Below are 19,549 nucleotides of genomic sequence, written 5' to 3' on the forward strand. Positions count from 1 at the left end.
ATGGGGCTCGAACCCACGAACCGTGAGATCATGACCTGAGCCAAAGTTGTACAGTCAACTGACTGAGCCACCCAGGTGCCCCTTAAAAAGATTTTTGAAGTTTAAATTATTTGTTTTGAAAGAGTGAGAATCCCAAGCAGGCTCCACCCTGTCAGTGCAGAGCTTGACATGGGGCTTGATCTCGTGAATCATGAGGTCATGACCTAAGCTGATATCAAGAATTGGATGCCTTGATGTCATGGTTTGTGAGTTTGAGCCCCACAACCCCCACATCGGGCTCCCTGCTGTCAGCGTGGAGCCCTCTTTGGAGGGCTTTGGAAATGGAATATGTCTCCTTTGGAATATGTCTCCTCTCTGCCCTTCACCTGCTTGTGTGTGTGTGTTTTCTCTCTCTCCCCCTCTCCCTCCCTCCCTCCCTCCCTCCCTCCCTCCCTCCCTCTCTCTCTCTCTCTCTCAAAAATAAACAAAAAAAGAGTTGGATGCTTAACCAAGTGAGCCACCCAGGCACCCCTGAAATATTTTCAGATCTAGTTCTGTAGACTGGTGAGCCTGGACTATCTAGAAATTAAATGTATAAGCAATTGGTTTCATAAGTTTTTCATATTGGGATGCCTGGGTGGCTCAATCAGTTGAGTGTCCGACTTTGGCTCAGGTCATGATCTTGTGGCTTGTGGGTTCAAGCCCCATGTCAGGTTCTGTGCTGACAGCTCAGAGCTTGGAGCTGCTTCAGATTTTGTATCTCACTCTCTCTTTTCCCCTCCTCCATTTGTGCTCTGTCTCTCTCTGTCTCTCTCTCTGTCTCTCTCTCTCTCTCTCTCTCTCTCTGTCTCAAAAATAAACAAACATTAGAAAAAAGTTTTTCATATTGAATGTTTGAATATTTGTTGTATAATGAACAAGATGAAGGTAAGGGTCAGAAATAATCGTGATTAGCAAAGGCTTTAATAATGCTACTTTGTGGCTTGCACATTACCTACATATTTTATTGTATTACCTATTAACTACCTCTTAAAACAATTCTGTGAAGTAATTACTGTTTTGCCCTCATTTTATTTATTTATTTTTAAAGGTTTATTTATTTTTGAGAGACAGAGAGCGTGAGTGGGGGAGGGGCAGAGAGAGAGAGAGGGAAACACAAAATCAGAAGCAGACTTCAGGCTCTGAGCTGTCAGCACAGAGCCCAATGCAGGGCTGGGACCCATGAACTGGTGAGATCATGAGCTGAGGTGAAGTCGGACGCTTAACCTACCGAGAAAACCAAGCGCCCCTTATTTTATTTTTTTAAAGTTTATTTATTTAAAGCAAGCAGGGAAGGCAGAGAGAGAGGGAGAGAGAAAATCCCAAACAGGCTCCGCAGTGGTAGTTTTAAGCAGCCCCGTGTTGGTGTCGATCTTATGAATCGTGAGATCATGACCTTCCAAAATCAAAAGCCTGTTGCTTAACCGAGTGAGCCTTCCCAGGTGCCTGCCCTCATTTTATACATGAGGAGATTGATGTTGGAAGAGAAGAAATATTTTCTTTTTTTTCTTTAAGTTTTGGTTTATTTTGAGAGAGGGGATGCAGGGGTGGGGTCAGAGAGAGAGAATCCCAAGCTGACTTCACACTGTCAGCACCGAGCCCAATGCAAGGCTCTAACTCAAGAACGGTGAGATCATGGCCTGAGCCTTAAACCAGGAAGTCAGACCCTTACTCAGCTGAGCCACCCATGCGCCCTGAAATGAAATATTTTCTAAGGTCATGGGCAGTTAGTGGCAGATTCAGGACTTCAGAGGCAGTATAAATCAAGGGTCTGTGTCCTTAACCATTTGTATTCTGGTAATTTATAATGCAGAATGGCTTTTGTGTAACGTATGTATTGTATATTTGTGTTTAGATTACTGTTATTACCTCTCACTGTATGTTAGCTTGGAATTTGATTCTAAGGAGTTTGCATTGTATATTTTGGCCTTTTTCATTGTGTTTATAATATGCTTTAAGCATTCACCAAAAAAAATGGTTTTATTCATACCTTAAAAAAATGACAGTGTGGCTGCTCTATAGTTGTGCTTTGTGCGTGGATAATTGATTAAATTACCTTGGGGCACCTGGGTGGCTCAGCAGCATAAGCCCCTACCTTGGCTCAGGTCATGATCTCATGGTTCTTGAGTTTGAGCCCCGAAGTGTGGTGCTCTCTGCTGTCAGTACAGAGCCCGCTTCAGATCTTCTGTCTTGCTCTCTGTCTGCCACTCCCTTTCTTTCTCTTTCAAAAAAAATTAAAATGAAAAAAATACATACATAAGTAAAAATAAAAATGTTTTTAAAAATTGATATGGGTTTTTTTTAATGTGTACTGTTTTTGCTAAAAATATTTAATTCTTTAGGATGAAGTCTGAATAAAGAAAAGGGATGGAGAATAGGGAAAGGAAGGGCTTAGTATATAGTACCTAAATTTGCCTGACTCTGACAGACCTTGGAATTTCACAACCAGCAAAGTTTTTTCTGAATTCCTAGTAGTTGCTTGCTCTTCCACTCTGTCACATGGAAATAAGTATAACAAATGTAATACTTGCTACTACTAAAGAATTTTAATTCTGAAAAGCTTCAAGAAGATAGTATAACTTTAACATCTATAGAAAACCATTGTTTATTTTTTAGTACTTATTTGATTTCTTAACCTGTACAAAGCAAAGAAATAAATGGAATCATTTTGCACCTACATGTAACTTACTTTTTCATTTCTATATTGGACATTGCTTCACATTTATAAATTTATTACTTTTTAATGGTTGTATAGTATTCCTATGTGAGAGTTTATCGTATTTAATAGTCCTTTCTTGATGGATCGTTTTTTGCACAATTATCCCCAATGTAAAGAACAATGTAATTAACATTCTTATAAACTGCTTTTGGGAGCTAATATAAATCCTAAAACCTATGTTACTAGGTCAAAGAGTATGTATAGGCTTGCTTTTTATTGTTATTTTTTAAGTTTATTTATTTTGTGATAGAGCTTGTGTGAATGGGGGAGGGGCATGACCTGAACCTTAATCAAGAGTCGGACACTTAACCAACTGAGCCACCCAGGCATCCTGGATTTTTTCTTTCTGATTTATAAAAACCTTAATTTTGGGCCCTAGGTGGCTCAGTCATTAAGCATCTGACCGGCTCAGGTCATGATCTCACGGTTTGTGAGTTTGAGTCCCACATCGGGTGAGCTCATGCCCCACTTTGGTTGATCTGGAGTCCCCCATCTGGTGAACTCAAGCCCTGCTTCTCTCTCACTTCCCTGTCTGGCTGTCTCCCTCTCTCTCTCTCTCTCTCTCTCTCTCTCTCAGCCCCTTGCTCACTTGCGCCCTCTTTCTCTCTCAAAAAAACCCCCAAAGCTTAATATAAAGTGTACATGTTTGCTGTAACAGTTGCTGTAACAGATATTTTGGTCTAGCTTGTCATTTCTCATAAAATTTTGTTTGTTCTGCCATCTGGAAGCTTCTGTATATTGGTATTGTACATTTCTACATATATACATGTAGTTACACACAATGTAAATGTAAATATGTGTATACACAATGTAAATATGTTTCTATATATTTTCATTACCTTTCTTCCTGTATTATTTTTGTAATTTTAGGTTGGAAATCTTGTTAATCTGCTTAAAAGTAGGAAAAACATTTCCCTGCTATGATAGGAATTAAATATTTTTCTTATTTTGACTTTTTTTTCTTTTACTTTTTATGGTGCTTTTTCTAAAATGCAGAGTTTTAAAACTTAATTTTGAAGTAATTTCAACTTGCAGAGAAGATGAAAAGCTCCCATATATTTTCTCTCTCTCACATGAATGTATAAATTCCATATATCCTAACCCGGATTCACCAATTAACTTTTTACTACATTTGTTCTATATTTATCCATCATCCGTTTCTTCATCTGTCTACCTTCCTTCCCTTTCTCCCTTTTTCTCCTTCCTTACCTACCCACACACACATTTTTTGGAAAACATTTGAGAGGAGCAAAATCCCTAAATACTTCAGTGTGTACATTTCCTAAGAACAAGGATATTCATTTACGTAACCTTAGAATAGTTGTCAAGACCCAGAAATTTAACATTGATGCTATTAGTTATTGAAGTTCACTAATTGTCCCACTAATGTCTTTTGTAGCAGGTTTTTTGTTTGTTTGTTTTTTTTGTTTGTTTTATTTGTTTGTTTTTAATTTTTTTTTCTCCGTCTGCTTAGAATCCAGTTGAGGATCTCATATTGCATTTAATTTTCATAAAGTTTTCTCAACCTTTCTGTATTTTTCATGGCACTGATATTTTTGAAGAATATAAACCTTTTATTTTGTAGTATATTCCCTGTTTTGGGATTGTTGGTAATGATGAGATTGGGTTTATGAATTTTTGGAGAAAATACAACAAAATTCTCACTATTATGTCAAGGGATACTTGATGACAGTTTGTTCCATCGTAGATAATGTTACCGAGATCACTTGATGAAGGTGGAATTTGCCAAGTTCTCCACTGTAAACTTATTCTTTGTCCCTTTATAATAAGTTTTGGGGAGATACTTTGAACGTACGTAAATAAGTTGTTTCCCATTGGAATTAGTTTTAGTTTCTATTGGTGATTCTTGGCTGAATCAATTATCAATATAAGGATTACAAAATGAGTATGTTTTCTGCTTCTCAATCTAAACTTTTTGGTAAGTATTATACTTATAGAGCCTTCTTTGTTCTTTATATGTCTGTCTGCCAATTAATCATTTATTTAGGAATGGACTTGTGGGTTTTTTGTTTTGTTTTGTTTTGTTTTAATTTTTCTTAGTGTTTATTTTTGAGAGAGAGAGAGAGATGGAGTGTGAGTGGAAGAGGGGCAGAGAGGGAGACAGAATCTGGAGCAGGCTCCAGGCTCTGAGCTGTCAGCACAGAACCCAAGCTGGGGCTTGAACCCACGAACCATGAGATCATGACCTGAGCTGAAGTAAGATGCTTAACTGATTGAGTCACCCAGGCGCCCCTTAACTTGTGTTCTTGTTTTATTCCTTGGTTTGTAATTCATGACTGTTATTATTTTGATGCTCATCTAATCAGATTTTAAAATATTGAATATATCTGAATATATATATCTGAATATATATGTAGTTTCTGGGGCAACTGTCTAAATATTTGAAGGGTAGTAGTCTCCATTGTAGTGTTGGCAGTGGCAGAGGCTTGAAACTGAAAGTCATTAAGACCTAAGTAACTTGTTATTAGAAATAAAAGAAAGTGGTGGATGTGTCATTAGGTTTAAGGCTAGTTTTATGTTTCCTAAACTTAATGTCTGATAAGAAGATAGTATCATATGAAAATAATCATGTTAGCTTATGAAACTTTAGTTTTGTAAAATCAGTGTACTCTTAAAATGCAAATACAGTTTCTTTGCCAAGGGCTTTTATGATATTTATATTTGATAATTAAAGTACAAGGATTGTTCCTAGGTAAAATTCCCCCACCCCACGTTCACTTTGTCAGGTATATATACCTGTGCTTTATATATACATTTAGACTTTGTGGGAAGGGGAGTTGCTGCTGCCATTTTGTTAAATGTAGTGAAGTATTTTAGTTATTAAAGGTTTGGAAAACATTACATGTGTTGGAATGCCTGGCTGGTTCAGTTGGTAGAGCGTGGGACTCTTGATCTTGGGGTGGTAAATTTGAGCCCCACATTGGGTGTAGAGATTACATAAAATCTTTAAAAGCAAACAAAACATTACATGTGTTCACAGTAGTAGAATATGGCAATATTTTAAACTATTCTCTTGGTCTTCTTTTTTTTCCTTTTCAATTTAAATTTGATTCTTGTTGTCTGGTGTTAAGCTTTATCAGAGCCAAGTGGCTTCAATACCACCACACTTAGAAATACATATTTTGCCTAACTGAAGAAAAAAAAAAAGTAGTTATATACAGCTTGTTTGGTGATTCTTTTGATTTCCTTTATTGCTAATGGGGCAGTGGTTTGTCTTGATGGATTTGTATTTGTTTGAAATTATGTAGTTACACTTTTTATGAGATAAGCTAGATATGTAGTTTTGCTTCCCTTACATGTTTCTCCTTACTTTGTAAGTGGAGTGTTAAAGTCCCCTGCAATTACCACATTCTTATCAATAAGGTTGCTTATGTTTATGAGTAATTGTTTTATATATTTGGGGGCTCCGGTATTCGGCACATAGACATTTATAATTGTTAGCTCTTCCTGGTGGCTAGACCCTGTAATTATTATATAATGCCCTTCTTCATCTCTTGTTACAGCCTTTAATTTAAAGTCTAGTTTGTCTGATATAAGTATGGCTACTCCAGCTTTCTTTTGGCTTCCAGTAGCATGATAAATAGTTCTCCATCCTGTTTCTCCTTACTTTGAACAGAGTATAGTTATTTAATTATCTCGGATTAATTTATTTATTGTGACTTTTCCTCAGCAGATAGTGTCCTGTAGCTCAACATGATTGACTCCATTTGTAATATTGACACATTTGAATAACTTCTCATTGTGTTAGAGTAGTGCTTGAAAACTCAGATTTTCTTTCAAGCTTGATACATAAAGTAGTCATTCTTTTTAGGCGTTTTGGAATCAAAACGCTAGCCTGCATTCTTGATAAAGAAAAAATATTTTATCAAACCATATTTAACCTATGATAACTTTACAGTTGTGCATTCAGGCAGTTTCTGGTAATTTGTTACATAGTGAATGATACTGGTATTCACTGTGGTGGATGATGAAATAATTTCCTTCTCATGTTCTTTAATGACCTGTTTTGTAATGATAGTTGATTTTGATAATTTTTAAATCGCTTGCTTTTTTCCCCCAGGTTTTTGAGGTATAATTGACAAATAAAATTGTAAGAAATTTAAATTATACATCGTGGTGATTTGATACATGTATACAGTTGTGAAAGTATTCTCTCCATCTAGTTAACTCATCCATCACCTCATATATATATGTATTTTAATATATATATTTGTAAGAATCTTTTTATTTTTAAGACACATTCTCTGTAATAATATGAAGCTTTAAATACCCTGTTCTGCTGTCTTTAATTCTTCTTTGACATTTTGTATGTCTGTATTTGAAGCTCCCTAGCCTTGGCAGCCAGTGCTTATTAGGAGGCTCCTGCTGACCAAACATGGAATTATTTGACTATAAATAAGAATAATAACTGCATTGGTCATCATGATTCTAAAAGACAAAAAATGATTCCCTTTATTCCCCCAAAAGAAAAATGAGTTGGTCACCATTGGACAATGACAGGGATCTCATTATTTGGAAAGCTGTTAAGACTGAAGTAGTTCTTCCTTTACTGTATGAACTGTGCTACTGGCTGTCCAAATCCTGGTGCTAGAGTTGCATCCAGGACCAGTTAAATCAGAATCTGGGGCACACAGCCAGGCATTTTGCTATGTTTAAAAAAATTGAGGGGCACCTGGGTGACTCACTCAGTTTAGTATCCGACTCTCACAGTTCGTGAGTTTGAGCCCTGCACTGGGCTCCGTGCTGACAGCGTGAGCCTGTTTGGGATTCTCTCTCTCCCTCTCTCTCCGCCCCCTTCCCTGCTTGCTCTGCCTCTCTCTCAATAAATTAACATTTTTTTAAAAAAATTAGGTGATTTGGATGTGTGCCTAGGCTTCAGAATTACTGTTCTACAAGGGATTTCTCTTACCAGGTACTCTATACTAACTAAGCAGCATTTCTATGGTAAATGTGACTGCCAGTTCAATGGTCTTTGAAAGGGGGGGAAAAAGCATTGAGGGGGAAAAAGATATGCTGTGTGTACTGTGTGCATGTCACATTTGGGATCTTATTTTTATTGATGTAACCTTTCTTTTCTAGGCCTCTTTTATACCACACTTGCCTATTCTTCATCCCTCCAACCTCTATTTCCAAAGCCATTGGCTGCTGCTCCTGTCTAGTCAGTTTTGCTGATCTCTGCTCGGTATACCTGACTTCTAAATGTTGGAGAGTGCTCTCAAAGTTCTTACCCTAGGTGTCCTTTGGTTTTAAATACTAGTAAATACTTTTTATATTCTGATTACTCTCAGATGTTTATCTCTAGCCCTAACAATATTACCTCTTGGATTCCAGAATGGAATATTTGGCTTGGATGTCTAATAGAGTATCTTGAACTTAACATGTACAAAATCTTGAGGTTTTTCATTTCAACACATGGTTCTATTCTAGACTCGGTAAATAGTAAGATCAAGGGCTCTCACTTTAAGAGCCCTGTATCATTCTTGATTCCTCTCTTAACTTTTCCTGTACTCCTGTAAATACATTAGCAAATCCTGTCAATTTGACCCTCTGTATATTAAAAAAAAATTTTTTTAACGTTTATTTATTTTTGGGAGAGGGACCAGAGCACGAATGGGGGACAGGCAGAGAGAGGGGGAGACACAGAATCCAAAGCAGGCTCCAGGCTCTGAGCTGTCAGCACAGAGCCCGATGCGGGGTTGGAACCCATGAACCGCAAGGTCATGACCTGAGCCGAAGTCAGATGCTTAACTCTGAGCCACCCAGGCACAGATCCTCAATATATTTTGAATATGACTGCTACTTCTCACTCTACTCTTTTACCCCCCGTTTATCTTCTGTGGTTCTGTTAGTCACTCAGTTTGAAATCCATGATAACTCCTCTTTCCAAATTAAAATCCCTATTTCTTAGCATGATGCATAATAAGATCTTCATACCTGTTATTTATCTGCTTCATGACTCATTTGTTCCCTTACTGTAGTGTTCCAGCCATAAGAACTACTTGTAGTTCTCAAATGAATCACAATCATTGTGGCTGTGCTTTCTACTTGGATTTTTTGTTTGTTTGTTTGAGAGAGAGACAGCAAGTGTGTGCACCCATGTGAACAGGGGAGGGGTGGAGAGGGACAGACAGAAAGAGAGAATCCCAAGCAGGTTCTGCACTGTCAGTGCAGAGCCCAACATGGGGGCCGATCTCGGGAACCATGAGATTCTTGAGCCAAAATCAAGAGTTGGACGCTCAACTGACTGAGCCACCTAGGCATCCCTCTACTTGGAATTTTTAAAAGCTTTTTATTTTGGAAAAATGTTAGATTTACAGAAAAGTTAAGCTGCAGAGATAGACTATTCATGTGCCTTCACCTAGTTTGTTTCCCTTAGTGTTGCCTCATTCATATTACTGTGATACATTTGTCACAACTAAAAAACCAACATTTCTACCCGCCCGGAATTTTTATTTTTCTTTAGATTACCTACTTTATTAATAAATACTACCATGTCTCCTGTGAAACTGATGTTTTGTCCTCGGTGTTTCAGTAGCCCCTTGTAGATATTCATAGCACTTCTGGGAATATATGAATAAGGCGGTCTTAGTACTAGAAAAGACATTGTTAGTATTGCTTCATTTGAACATGTTTGGGGCGAAAAATAAAAACAGTGATTCCACATTTTAGAACAGCTGCTTGACCACAACAGTAGTCAGTATATAGAGAGTATTTCAGTGGATTTGGGAAATAGATCATTTAAAGCATTTGGTATCCAACAACCAGATTTTCCCCTGATTGTTGAAATCAGGACATCAATGTGGTGGCTTGAATTCATGGATCATTGTATGTGTTGGGGAAAAAATGAATCTTTGAACATTAAAACCACATTCACCATGAAATATTCTTGTTGAGAGGAATGAAAGTCCACTTGAGGCAATAGCTGATTTGTCTCTTACCTTGTTTTCTGTGATATATACATAATGGATGGAATTTTCATTAGATGATGCTTAAAATTATTTTCTAGGGTAAAATTTGTATTTAAGTGAAATGTGTGTGATTCTTGTATTTCTTTTTTTTTTGTTTTTAAATGTTTTATTTAATTTTTGAGAGAGAGACAGAGTGTGAACAGGGGAGGGGCAGAGAGAGGGAGACACAGAATCTGAAACAGGCTCCAGGCTCTGAGCTATCAGCCCAGAGCCTGACGCGGGGCTCGAACTCACAAGCCACGAGATCGTGACCTGAGCCGAAGTCGGACGTTCAGCCGACTGAGCCACCCAGGCGCCCCCTCGTATTTCTTTTTAATAAAGGACTCTCTCTCATTTTAAATTCTCATTGTACTTTTAGGTTTTCTTTTTTAGATTTGTTTATGATTCTTGATGGATGAATGATTAAAAGCAAAGATAAAACTATTTTCTACTAGAATTCTCATTCATTTCCAGAGCATTGAATCACCACTGATTAAAATACACTTGTGATATTTACTCAGTTCTAGATGCTTTCAGGGCCTATTCGTTGCAGTCTTGAAGGATTCTGGGACAAAATGTATCTGCTATTGTATTGGGACCCTTATAATTAAGGGTAATGCTGGATGGAATTATATCACAAAATCCTTCTGAATTTAAACCTGAGGGCTTGGATCTGAAACTGTTACTGTCATCTCTGTCTTAATTGTATTCAGGTAGCTATTCGGAAGTTTGAAATGTGATGTTTTTCCAGCAGATTTGTTTGAATAACCAATATTAAACTGGGAATTCCAGGGCAAAGACTATCTTACTTATATTGTATTCCTTAAAGTATCTGACACATGGGCCACCAAAGACAATTAATGTAGTTTTTAAAGTAGATGTTAGGAAATACAAGGATGATATCTTCTAAAATTTAAAAGTAAGAAAAATAAATACTCTGTGGCTTTATTCTGTGCAGTACTGTGTAACACAAATATGTGTGAACCAAATATATAATTTTAAATTCTCCAGTGTTTCATTAAAATAATTGAAATGGGTGAAAATAATTTAAACAATATCTTTGGCTTAACTCCTTGTATTGTTTCAACATCTTAGCAATATACAGAATTAATGAAAGTTTTTGCTTTTTTGTGTACTAAATCTTCAAAGTTCAGTGCATATTTTATACTTACAATATTTTTTAAGAAGAGCCATATTTCAGGTGCTTAGTACTATAGGTATCTAATGATTAAAATGTATTGGACAGTGTAAAACTAACCCATGAGGGTAATTTTACTTAAGCCTTCTCATTTCAGATGCTGAATACTTGATCTTTATTTAGATTTCAAAAATTTGTAGTTGGAGAGGTAGATTCACGTAGCAAGCTATTGCAGATACATTTAAAAGTTTTTCAGTAGTGAAATTGAGTATCAGGTATTTAATTGAAAATTAAAATGGAAGGGCTGGCCTGAATGTTAATAGTAAAAGATTACTTTTTTTTTTTGCTTTTTTAAGATTTTATTTATTTATTATTTATTCTTTTTTAATATGCAGTTTATTGTCAAATTGGTTTCCGTACAACACCCAGTGCTCATCCCAACAGGTGCCCTCCTCAATAAAAGATTAATAAAATAAACTGAAAATAACAAGTGTTGACAAGGATGTGGAGCTAGCTGGTGGTTATACAATGTTGTCAATGCACTAAAGACCACTGCATTATACACTTTAAAGTAGTGTGTTACATGAATTTCACCTCAATAAATAAAAATTAATTTAAATAAAATTGAAATTTTGTTTCTTAGTTACAGTTGCCTTAAAGTGTTTAAGTAGCAACATTTGGCTAGTGGCTTTTGTGGACAGTGTCGTTCTATGGCAGTGTGGTAATCAATAGGAGATGGAAACTTTTAAAAAGCATTCTTTTTTCTTGGCACTTGAAATATATATATTTTTTTAAATATAAATTTTTTAATTCTAAGAATTCAGTAACCATTAGATGCTAAACTTTTCATCGCCAGAATCTGTAGCTGAACATTCTTGATATAGGCTGAGGGTAACACTATTGATAAGGTCATTGTAAGACTTGAATGAGGAGCACCTAGGTGGCTCAGTTGGTTAATTGTCCAACTCCAATTCAGGTCATGATCTTGTGGTTCTTGAATTCGAGCCCCACTTGGGGCTGTCTGCTGTCAGCACAGAACCTGCTTTGGATCCTCTGTCCCCCTCTCTCTCTGACCCTCCCCTACGTGCACTTTCTCAAACTGATCGACTGTCTGTCTCTCTTTCTCTCAGAAATAAACATTTAAAAAAGTATTAAAAGAATTGAGTGAAATACTTTCAAGCACTGGATATGGTTAATTGCTCCTTTTCAGGGTTCCCATAGCACTCTGCCCCCTAAGCCTAACTGTAGTTCTTTAAGGTGTCATATGCCTACTGACATATTGTAAGCTCTTTCAGGGGGGTACTGTGTCTTATTCATCCTTATACTTCTAGCATCTTGCATGGTTCACAGTACATAGAGTAAATATTTTTTATTTTATTTTGAGGGAGAGAGAGCTCGCGTGTGCAAATGGGGGGCGGGAATCCCCAAATAGGCTCCGTGCTTGAGCCTGACACAGACCTTATCGCACCACCCTGAGATCATGACCTGAGCCGATACCAGGAGTCAGATGCTCAACTGACTGAGAGCCACTCTGGTCCCCCTGCCCCGTGCCCTTAAAAAAAAAAATTTTTTTTTTAAATAAGTATTTGAATTAAAACCTTGAATCATTCCTCTGCCTCTTAGTGTACACCTTAGAATGGGCAAAGGTTTTTATTAGCAATGCTGAGTGCCATTAAGCCCATAAAAGGTCTGTTGTATACAGAATAAATAGAATATTTATGAATGACACTGCCTGAGGGGGTTGCTCTGAAATGTTTCAGCCAGCATCAGTTTTACCAGAATCTATAAATAGTTGAGTTCTTCAGATATATGTAGAAATAGCTATGATTTGCAAGGTGGTTCTGGATACACACACACATATGTATACGTATATATATTCATAAAAGTATGTTCTTGCCTTCAAAATACCTGAAGAAAGGATTAATTGCGATACGTAGATAAGCAGTCTGAAAGTGTGAGAGTATCTTCAAAGGAGGATGAGCTTTTTTTTTTTTTAATTATTATTTAATTTATATCCAAGTTAGCATATAGTGCAACAATGATTTCAGGAGTAGATTCCTTAATGCCCCTTACCCACTTAGCCCATCCCCCCTCGACATCCCCTCCAGCAGCCCTCTGTTCTCTATATTTAAGAGTCTCTTAGGTTTTGTCCCCCTCGTTTTTATATTATTTTTGCTTCCCTTCCCTTATGTTCACCTGTTTAGTATCTTAAATTCCTCATATGAGTGAAGTCATATGATATTTGTCTTTCTCTAATTTCGCTTAGCATAATACCCTCAAGTTCCATCCATGTAGTTGCAAAGGGATGAGCTTTTCTTAAGTTGTGATAGATTTATTTGGTGTTTGACATGATTTGGCGGATTTGGATGCTTGGAGTTTGGTTGTCAAGTCAGAATCTAAGTAAATTGGCTTAGTTACCAATAGAAGAGCCCCTGGAAATCTAGCTATGAATTTTGCTGTGGTGATCATTTTGTAAATGGCATTTGTTTTAATTACTAACATTCACTTGTTAGATGTCATACACTTTGTACTGTAGCTAATTTGTTTATTATAATTTTAGTGATATCTAAACGTTCTGCATTCATTGTTGGAGTAGCAGATCTGCCAGGTGACTTGGGTAGTTATCTCAGTCTTGGCAAGTGCTGAAGGCTAAAGAGGCATTATTTAATGGAACTTAACGAGTTGGGTAAAACCAACCCTGAGGGTAAGTCTTCTCGGAGTAGCTGGGTCTAATTGTTTAAAAGTCAGTATCACTGTATTTCTTCCCTGTTACAACAGGGTAGAACAGTAGGGAGGCTGCTGAACGTATTGAAGTAGTATGTATGGTTAAGATAAAAATAATTTTAGAAATCTAGGAGTCCCCAGGTGCCTCGGTGGCTCAGTTAGTTAAACATCTGACTCTTGATTTTAGCTCAGGTCACGATCTCACGTGTCATGAGTTTGAGCACCGCGTCAGGCTCTGTGCTGACAGCACGGAGCCTGCTTAGGATTCTTTTCTCTCCCTCTCTCTCTGTCCTTCCCATGCTCATCGCGCTCTCGTGCTCTCTCTCTCAAATAAATAAATAAACATTAAAAAAGAAATCTAGGAGTCCCAAGTAATTGTCAGGATATGTAATTCTCTGATTTAAAAAAAGTTAACTGTTTTTCTTAGCAAAGTGATTAATTCAAAACCTGATTTTTCTGGGAAGAAGATCTCACTATTTTTGTCTTGTGTACAATGGGAAGAGCAGTAAACTGGAGAGTCGTGACACTAGAGTTTTATTTCCCAGCTCTGCCACTGCCTAATATGTATTATTTGGGGCACCTTATAAAAAGAAAGGGTGTAGGGGCGCCTGGGTGGCGCAGTCGGTTAAGCGTCCGACTTCAGCCAGGTCACGATCTCGCGGTCCGTGAGTTCGAGCCCTGCGTCAGGCTCTGGGCTGATGGCTCGGAGCCTGGAGCCTGTTTCCGATTCTGTGTCTCCCTCTCTCTCTGCCCCTCCTCCGTTCATGCTCTGTCTCTCTCTGTCCCAAAAATAAATAAAAAAAACGTTGAAAAAAAAAATTTAAAAAGAAAGGGTGTAGTAATCTCTCGTAGTTTCTATCTGGAATAGTTCTATAGTGTTACTCATTTACTTTTGAAAATAACAGAATATTCACTCCTTCATATACTTGTGCCTTGCATAGCATCCCTGACATCCTTTTTTATCTTTATCTAGTGTGTTGTTGGTGGCTGCAATGCCAGCTTTGCTTCTCAGGGAGGGCTAGCTCGCCATGTACCCACACACTTCAGTCAGCAGAACTCCTCAAAAGTTTCTAGCCAGCCAAAGGCCAAAGAAGAATCTCCTTCTAAAGCTGGAATGAACAAAAGGAGAAAATTAAAGAACAAAAGACGACGTTCATTACGTAAGTTTTTCACTAAAAATCTGTATGTAGTAGATAGCTTTTGTTTCTATGTTGGGCTTTCATGCAAATTCAGGTTTTACTGTTCTTTAACTCTGTGTATTTTTGTTAACAGTAATAAACAGATGGGATCCCTTGGGTGTTAGTGTGAGAGTTCAGTGATGTATGTTTTGTCTTACCTTTCTAGTTAAGAGAGGGTAAGTATATGTGGCCTTAGAATACAAAGTCTGTATACAGTTAGAGTTTGAGGGTTCCTTTGATTCTGCTGTAAAACAAGAAAATTTAAAATATGGCGGTGTTGGTATTTTAGAAAATTTGAACATGTTAAAGGTAATAATGAAGTAAAAGTAACCAATCTGCTGCAGAGTGGTATGGGTGAATAGCAAAACTATTTGTAGTGTGTGTCTCTGTACTTAAATGTGTTGTAACACATATGTTAATATGTTTAATTACCAGATTATGAAATGTATCCTCAATATTTAGGGTATAGTCTAGATGATAAGTTTTATATACGTGGGGAGCAGGAATTGATGTTGAAGCTCCACAGCCTAGCACTCTGCCTGGTTTGTGGTGTCAGCTGGCTGATTCAGCACATCCTGAATGGAGAGCGAGAATTGACTGAAGCTGTTATTGAAAGGGAGTCCACTGCAAGGGTGAACTAGATAGAAAAAAAATAGATTGTACCTTACCTTTTCTCTTGGGATTTGATTAGAACGTAGAAGAGACTCCAGACACTAATCCAGACTAGAAGGCTTGTCTCTAAAATGTTCAAATTTTTTTTGTTACTACAGAGCTACAGTGGACAAATGAACAAACCGTGGGTGACAAACTTTTCTAAGCTCTCTTTTAAGTTTCTTATTTTTGAAATAAATGTTTATTTTTCAAAGTTGGCTATTGAATTTAGGTTATGGATCCATTTTCCTTTTGACTTCCTTTTAGAAAAACAGAAATTACATCTGGTTTTTTTTACTTGAATATTGATGTGGTACTTGCAATCACACAGAAAATTGCTAAATATATATTATGGTATTCAAAGTTGAGAATCACTTTCCCGCCTCTTTGACTCAATAGCCTCATTACTATTTTCATCTCTGTGTATACGTAGTAATCATTTAAACTTACTGACTTTTCGTATTATTTGGTAGTATCTATGCAATTTGCTAGTTCTTTTAAAGAGAATGGGTTAAATATCTAGTTCTTTCTTAGAGAAGGAGGGACTGGTGCCTGCTTAAGTATATGGCCTCTTTTGAGAGTGTTGTTTTTTCCAGTATTAACTACTAAAACAGGCTGTGTAGGGAGAGTGGTGGGGAAAAACAATCTTTTTGTTTCCTGTTTTATGGGGGGAGAATAAAGATAATCCTGAGTATATGAGCTTTAAAAGATTCAGGAGCTGTCGTTGTGAGCAGTCACTGTTAAGATTTGAATGGCAGGGTTGCTGCTGTTGCAGTCCATTCCTTCTTTAAAAATGTACCTATCTGTAGCAGTGTAGTAAAATCATCACTTTGCTAGTGCCTTCCTCATGTGATTCAGAAAGGTCATTTTCACTCAACTGGGAGAGAAGTATATCAATGAACAGTAGAACTGCAGCTTAAGTCATTTTCTCTTTGACACAATTTATAAAATTTATTTCGAAGCTTTTCTGTAACATACTTCAAAGTAAAGTGGAAAGAAGAGTACAATAAATACTTGCATATCCTTCATTTAGAGAATATGCCATATTTGCTTTATCTCCCTATATATGTAGTTTTTTTGTTCTGATTACAACATAGATTCTAAGAATGCATCTCCTAAGAATATTCTTTTACATAACTATGGTACTGTTCTTGGGAAGGATACCCATAATACCATACCTGAAGGGCAAAAAAAGAAATCAGATGGTATGTTTAATTCTGAACCACAGGAAAATAGAGCCTCTATTTTTGTGGTCTCCAGAAGTTTTTGATTGTACAGCTCATCAGTTAAAAAGAAAAAAAAAAAATGCTTGGGCACCCTATCCCAACATGTACTTACACAGTACACACAGGTAATGCTGCTGATGCACGTTATAAAACAATCACCAAGAAGGATATATGAAAAAAACATTGAGATGGAAAAAAAAAAAGTAGTGATACTATTTTCTTCCCTTACCCTAATGGATCATGACAAGACCTGCTTTGGAGACTATATTTTAGTTTCTATTTTTCCTAAGTGCTTATCATGCCCAGGAAAAAGTGTATTTGGAGAGCATGGACAGAATAGAGTACGCTTTCTTTTCCTCCCAGTAGCTACAAATCTAACAGGAAGGGAATTTGTTTCTCAGTGTTTAAGTAAAATCATGACTTTTTTATTCCGTATATGTCAGATATTTTTTTCTTACTGATTTCCTGTTGCATTCCTAGTGTTGTGGGTTTTGCTAGTTTATTACTTGATGTTGTTTTGCTTATTTCCTTTTGAAGAAAGATCCAGTAAAAAAAAAAAAAGCTATTTAGGTTGTTGTATTGAGTATGCCAACTGGTGAAACATTTCCCCACAAAAGCTCTGGTGAATTTGTGTAGGTGTTCTGAGAACTCCATGATTAGTAAAGGAAAATCCACTTCATATAGTAGTAAATCAGAATAGTGTGGTAAATCAGCATACGTGTAATTCAGAATATGCTGTAGCAGGAAATCAAGCCCTCTCTTTTAATGTCAATAAAATGTAATTCTTAATTACATATGATCTTGAAAAATTACATGTATTAGTAAGCTCCGCAATTGTAAAATAAATTCATTTTCCTTGTTGTGAGCAATGTTCTTATTAGGAATAAAAATAGCACAATTTATAATAATACTAGCGGGATGAAAATAGAAATTTAAAAAATGTTCTTACCAAATTAAACCTTTAGTGTATAGTTTTGTGATTACACTAAAGCTTACTCTAGGTTTGTGAGTTTATTTTTAAAAGTAGTATAAGCTTATTAATATAAACTGCTTTGTGACTTATGAAGGCATTTTTCACATGCATTTCTTTTTCCTAAACTATAGCTGTTGTTATCTCCGTTTCACAAATAAGGAAACAGGCCAAGTAGATTAAGCAGTTTGCCTAAAGCTGCACAGCTAATAACTGGTGGAGTTGGGAGTTAGAAAGAATTTTGGCGGACTCATTGGCATTCAAGGATGTATTCATAATTTTCTTAGATTGTTGTTGGAAGAGTTCTTTACAGTCAAGAAAATAATTGTCAAGAACTCCAAAATAATATTACCAGTTTGTCAAATTTGGAATTTTTTTTTAAGTTTATTTGTTCAGATAATCTCTACACCCAGCGTGGGGCTTGAACTCATGACCCTGAGATCAAGAGTCGCATGCTCCTCCCACTGAGCCAGCCAGGTGCCCCAAATTTGGAAAATTTTTGATTACATGTTTATAAATATAGAGTATTCCTGACATACATGTTATATGTTTGGCTGTGGTGAATTAGATCTCAGTGTGTTGATAGATGGAGATACTCATCAGATTGTTGAAAATGCAGGACTGGTGCTCAGGCAAGATGCTGGAGTGAAATATGAAATTACATGGAAAAGATAGCTGAAATGTGGAATCATGAGGTCTGAGGTTACAACCTCCCACACCAAACGGCACAATTAAGCCACATTCACTCATTAGCTTTTGTATATTCTTCTTGTCAGCTAGAACCCATGTTCTGAAAGCAAAATAAAATTTTTTATTTAAACACCAGATAGATACTTGTTAATTGTTTTAACCCTTACTTATTACATTTTTGTAGAAAATGGACTATTTGGCTGTTTGGCAAATTGTTACATTTTTCTAAATATTCTTTACTTCTTTTGTGTTGACTTTTAGCACGACCACATGATTTCTTCGATGCACAAACACTGGATGCGATAAGACATCGAGCCATATGCTTTAACCTCTCAGCTCATATAGAAAGTTTAGGGAAGGGACACAGTGTTGTTTTTCATAGTACTGTAAGTATTTGTTTTTGTTTTTTAATTATGTAGGTCTGCAAGAACATGTATTTTGACTTTCACAATCACATTTCTAAACTGCTCAAAACCTTAGAATATATATTTTAACAAAATCAAAAAGTTCTGCTTTATCAGTATTTTAAAAATTACTTGTATTGTTGGTTGTAAAGCAAATACAGTTAACTCTTAAGCAACATGGGTTTAAATTGCACAGATCCACTTACATACAGATTTTTTTCAATAAACATAGTAAAGTACTGTAAATGTCTTTTTTCTTCCTTATGATTTTAGTGTTTTCTTTTAGTTTACTTTATTGTCAGAATATAGTATATAATACACATAATGTACAAAATATGTGTTAATTGACTGTTTATGTTTTCGGTAAGGTTTCTGGTCAACAGTAGGCTGTTAGTTCTTGGGGAGTCAAAAGTTATATGTGGGTTTTTGACTGGGTGAGTGGTTGGCAGCCTTAACCTCTGGGCTGTTCAAGAGTCAACTGTATTCCCCACAGTTCAACATTTTGATGATTCAATTGAATATTTTAGCCTTTAATTTGAGCTATTTAGGAATATTAGGGTGACATTTGGGCTTGTAGGCATTTGCAGATCAGGCTTTGACCTTATAATTAGGTGTCTTTTCTGGTTTCCTCATTTGTAAAGTTAGAGTATTAGACTTCTTTTAAGTCTTATCCCTGAGTGCTTACATGCTTTTCCTTCAGCCTCAGAAACACATCTAAAGAAATAAGATAATGGCCATAAAATTAAAGATTTATGAAAGAGGGATTTTTTTTTTTAAGTTTATGTATTTATTTTGAGAGAGAGAGACATGGAGACATTGTGAGTGGGGGAGGGGCAGGGAGAGAGACTCCCAAGCAGGCTCTG

The 19,549-nt window shown here is 36.5% G+C and overlaps 1 protein-coding gene across 2 annotated transcripts in view; it reads left to right on the top strand.

The window, feature by feature from the left end:
* AEBP2 (AE binding protein 2) overlaps positions 1-19,549 on the top strand; it is a 69,398-nt gene that overhangs the window by 37,053 nt on the left and 12,796 nt on the right. For both annotated transcript variants that reach the window (XM_049625173.1, XM_049625172.1), the window contains exons 4-5: positions 14,541-14,727; positions 18,544-18,668. In XM_049625173.1, the coding sequence (XP_049481130.1) occupies positions 14,541-14,727; positions 18,544-18,668 (312 nt within the window). The remainder of the gene's footprint in view (positions 1-14,540; positions 14,728-18,543; positions 18,669-19,549) is intronic.

Source organism: Panthera uncia, chromosome B4 (genome assembly GCF_023721935.1).
Source record: "Panthera uncia isolate 11264 chromosome B4, Puncia_PCG_1.0, whole genome shotgun sequence".
NCBI lineage: Eukaryota > Metazoa > Chordata > Mammalia > Carnivora > Felidae > Panthera > Panthera uncia.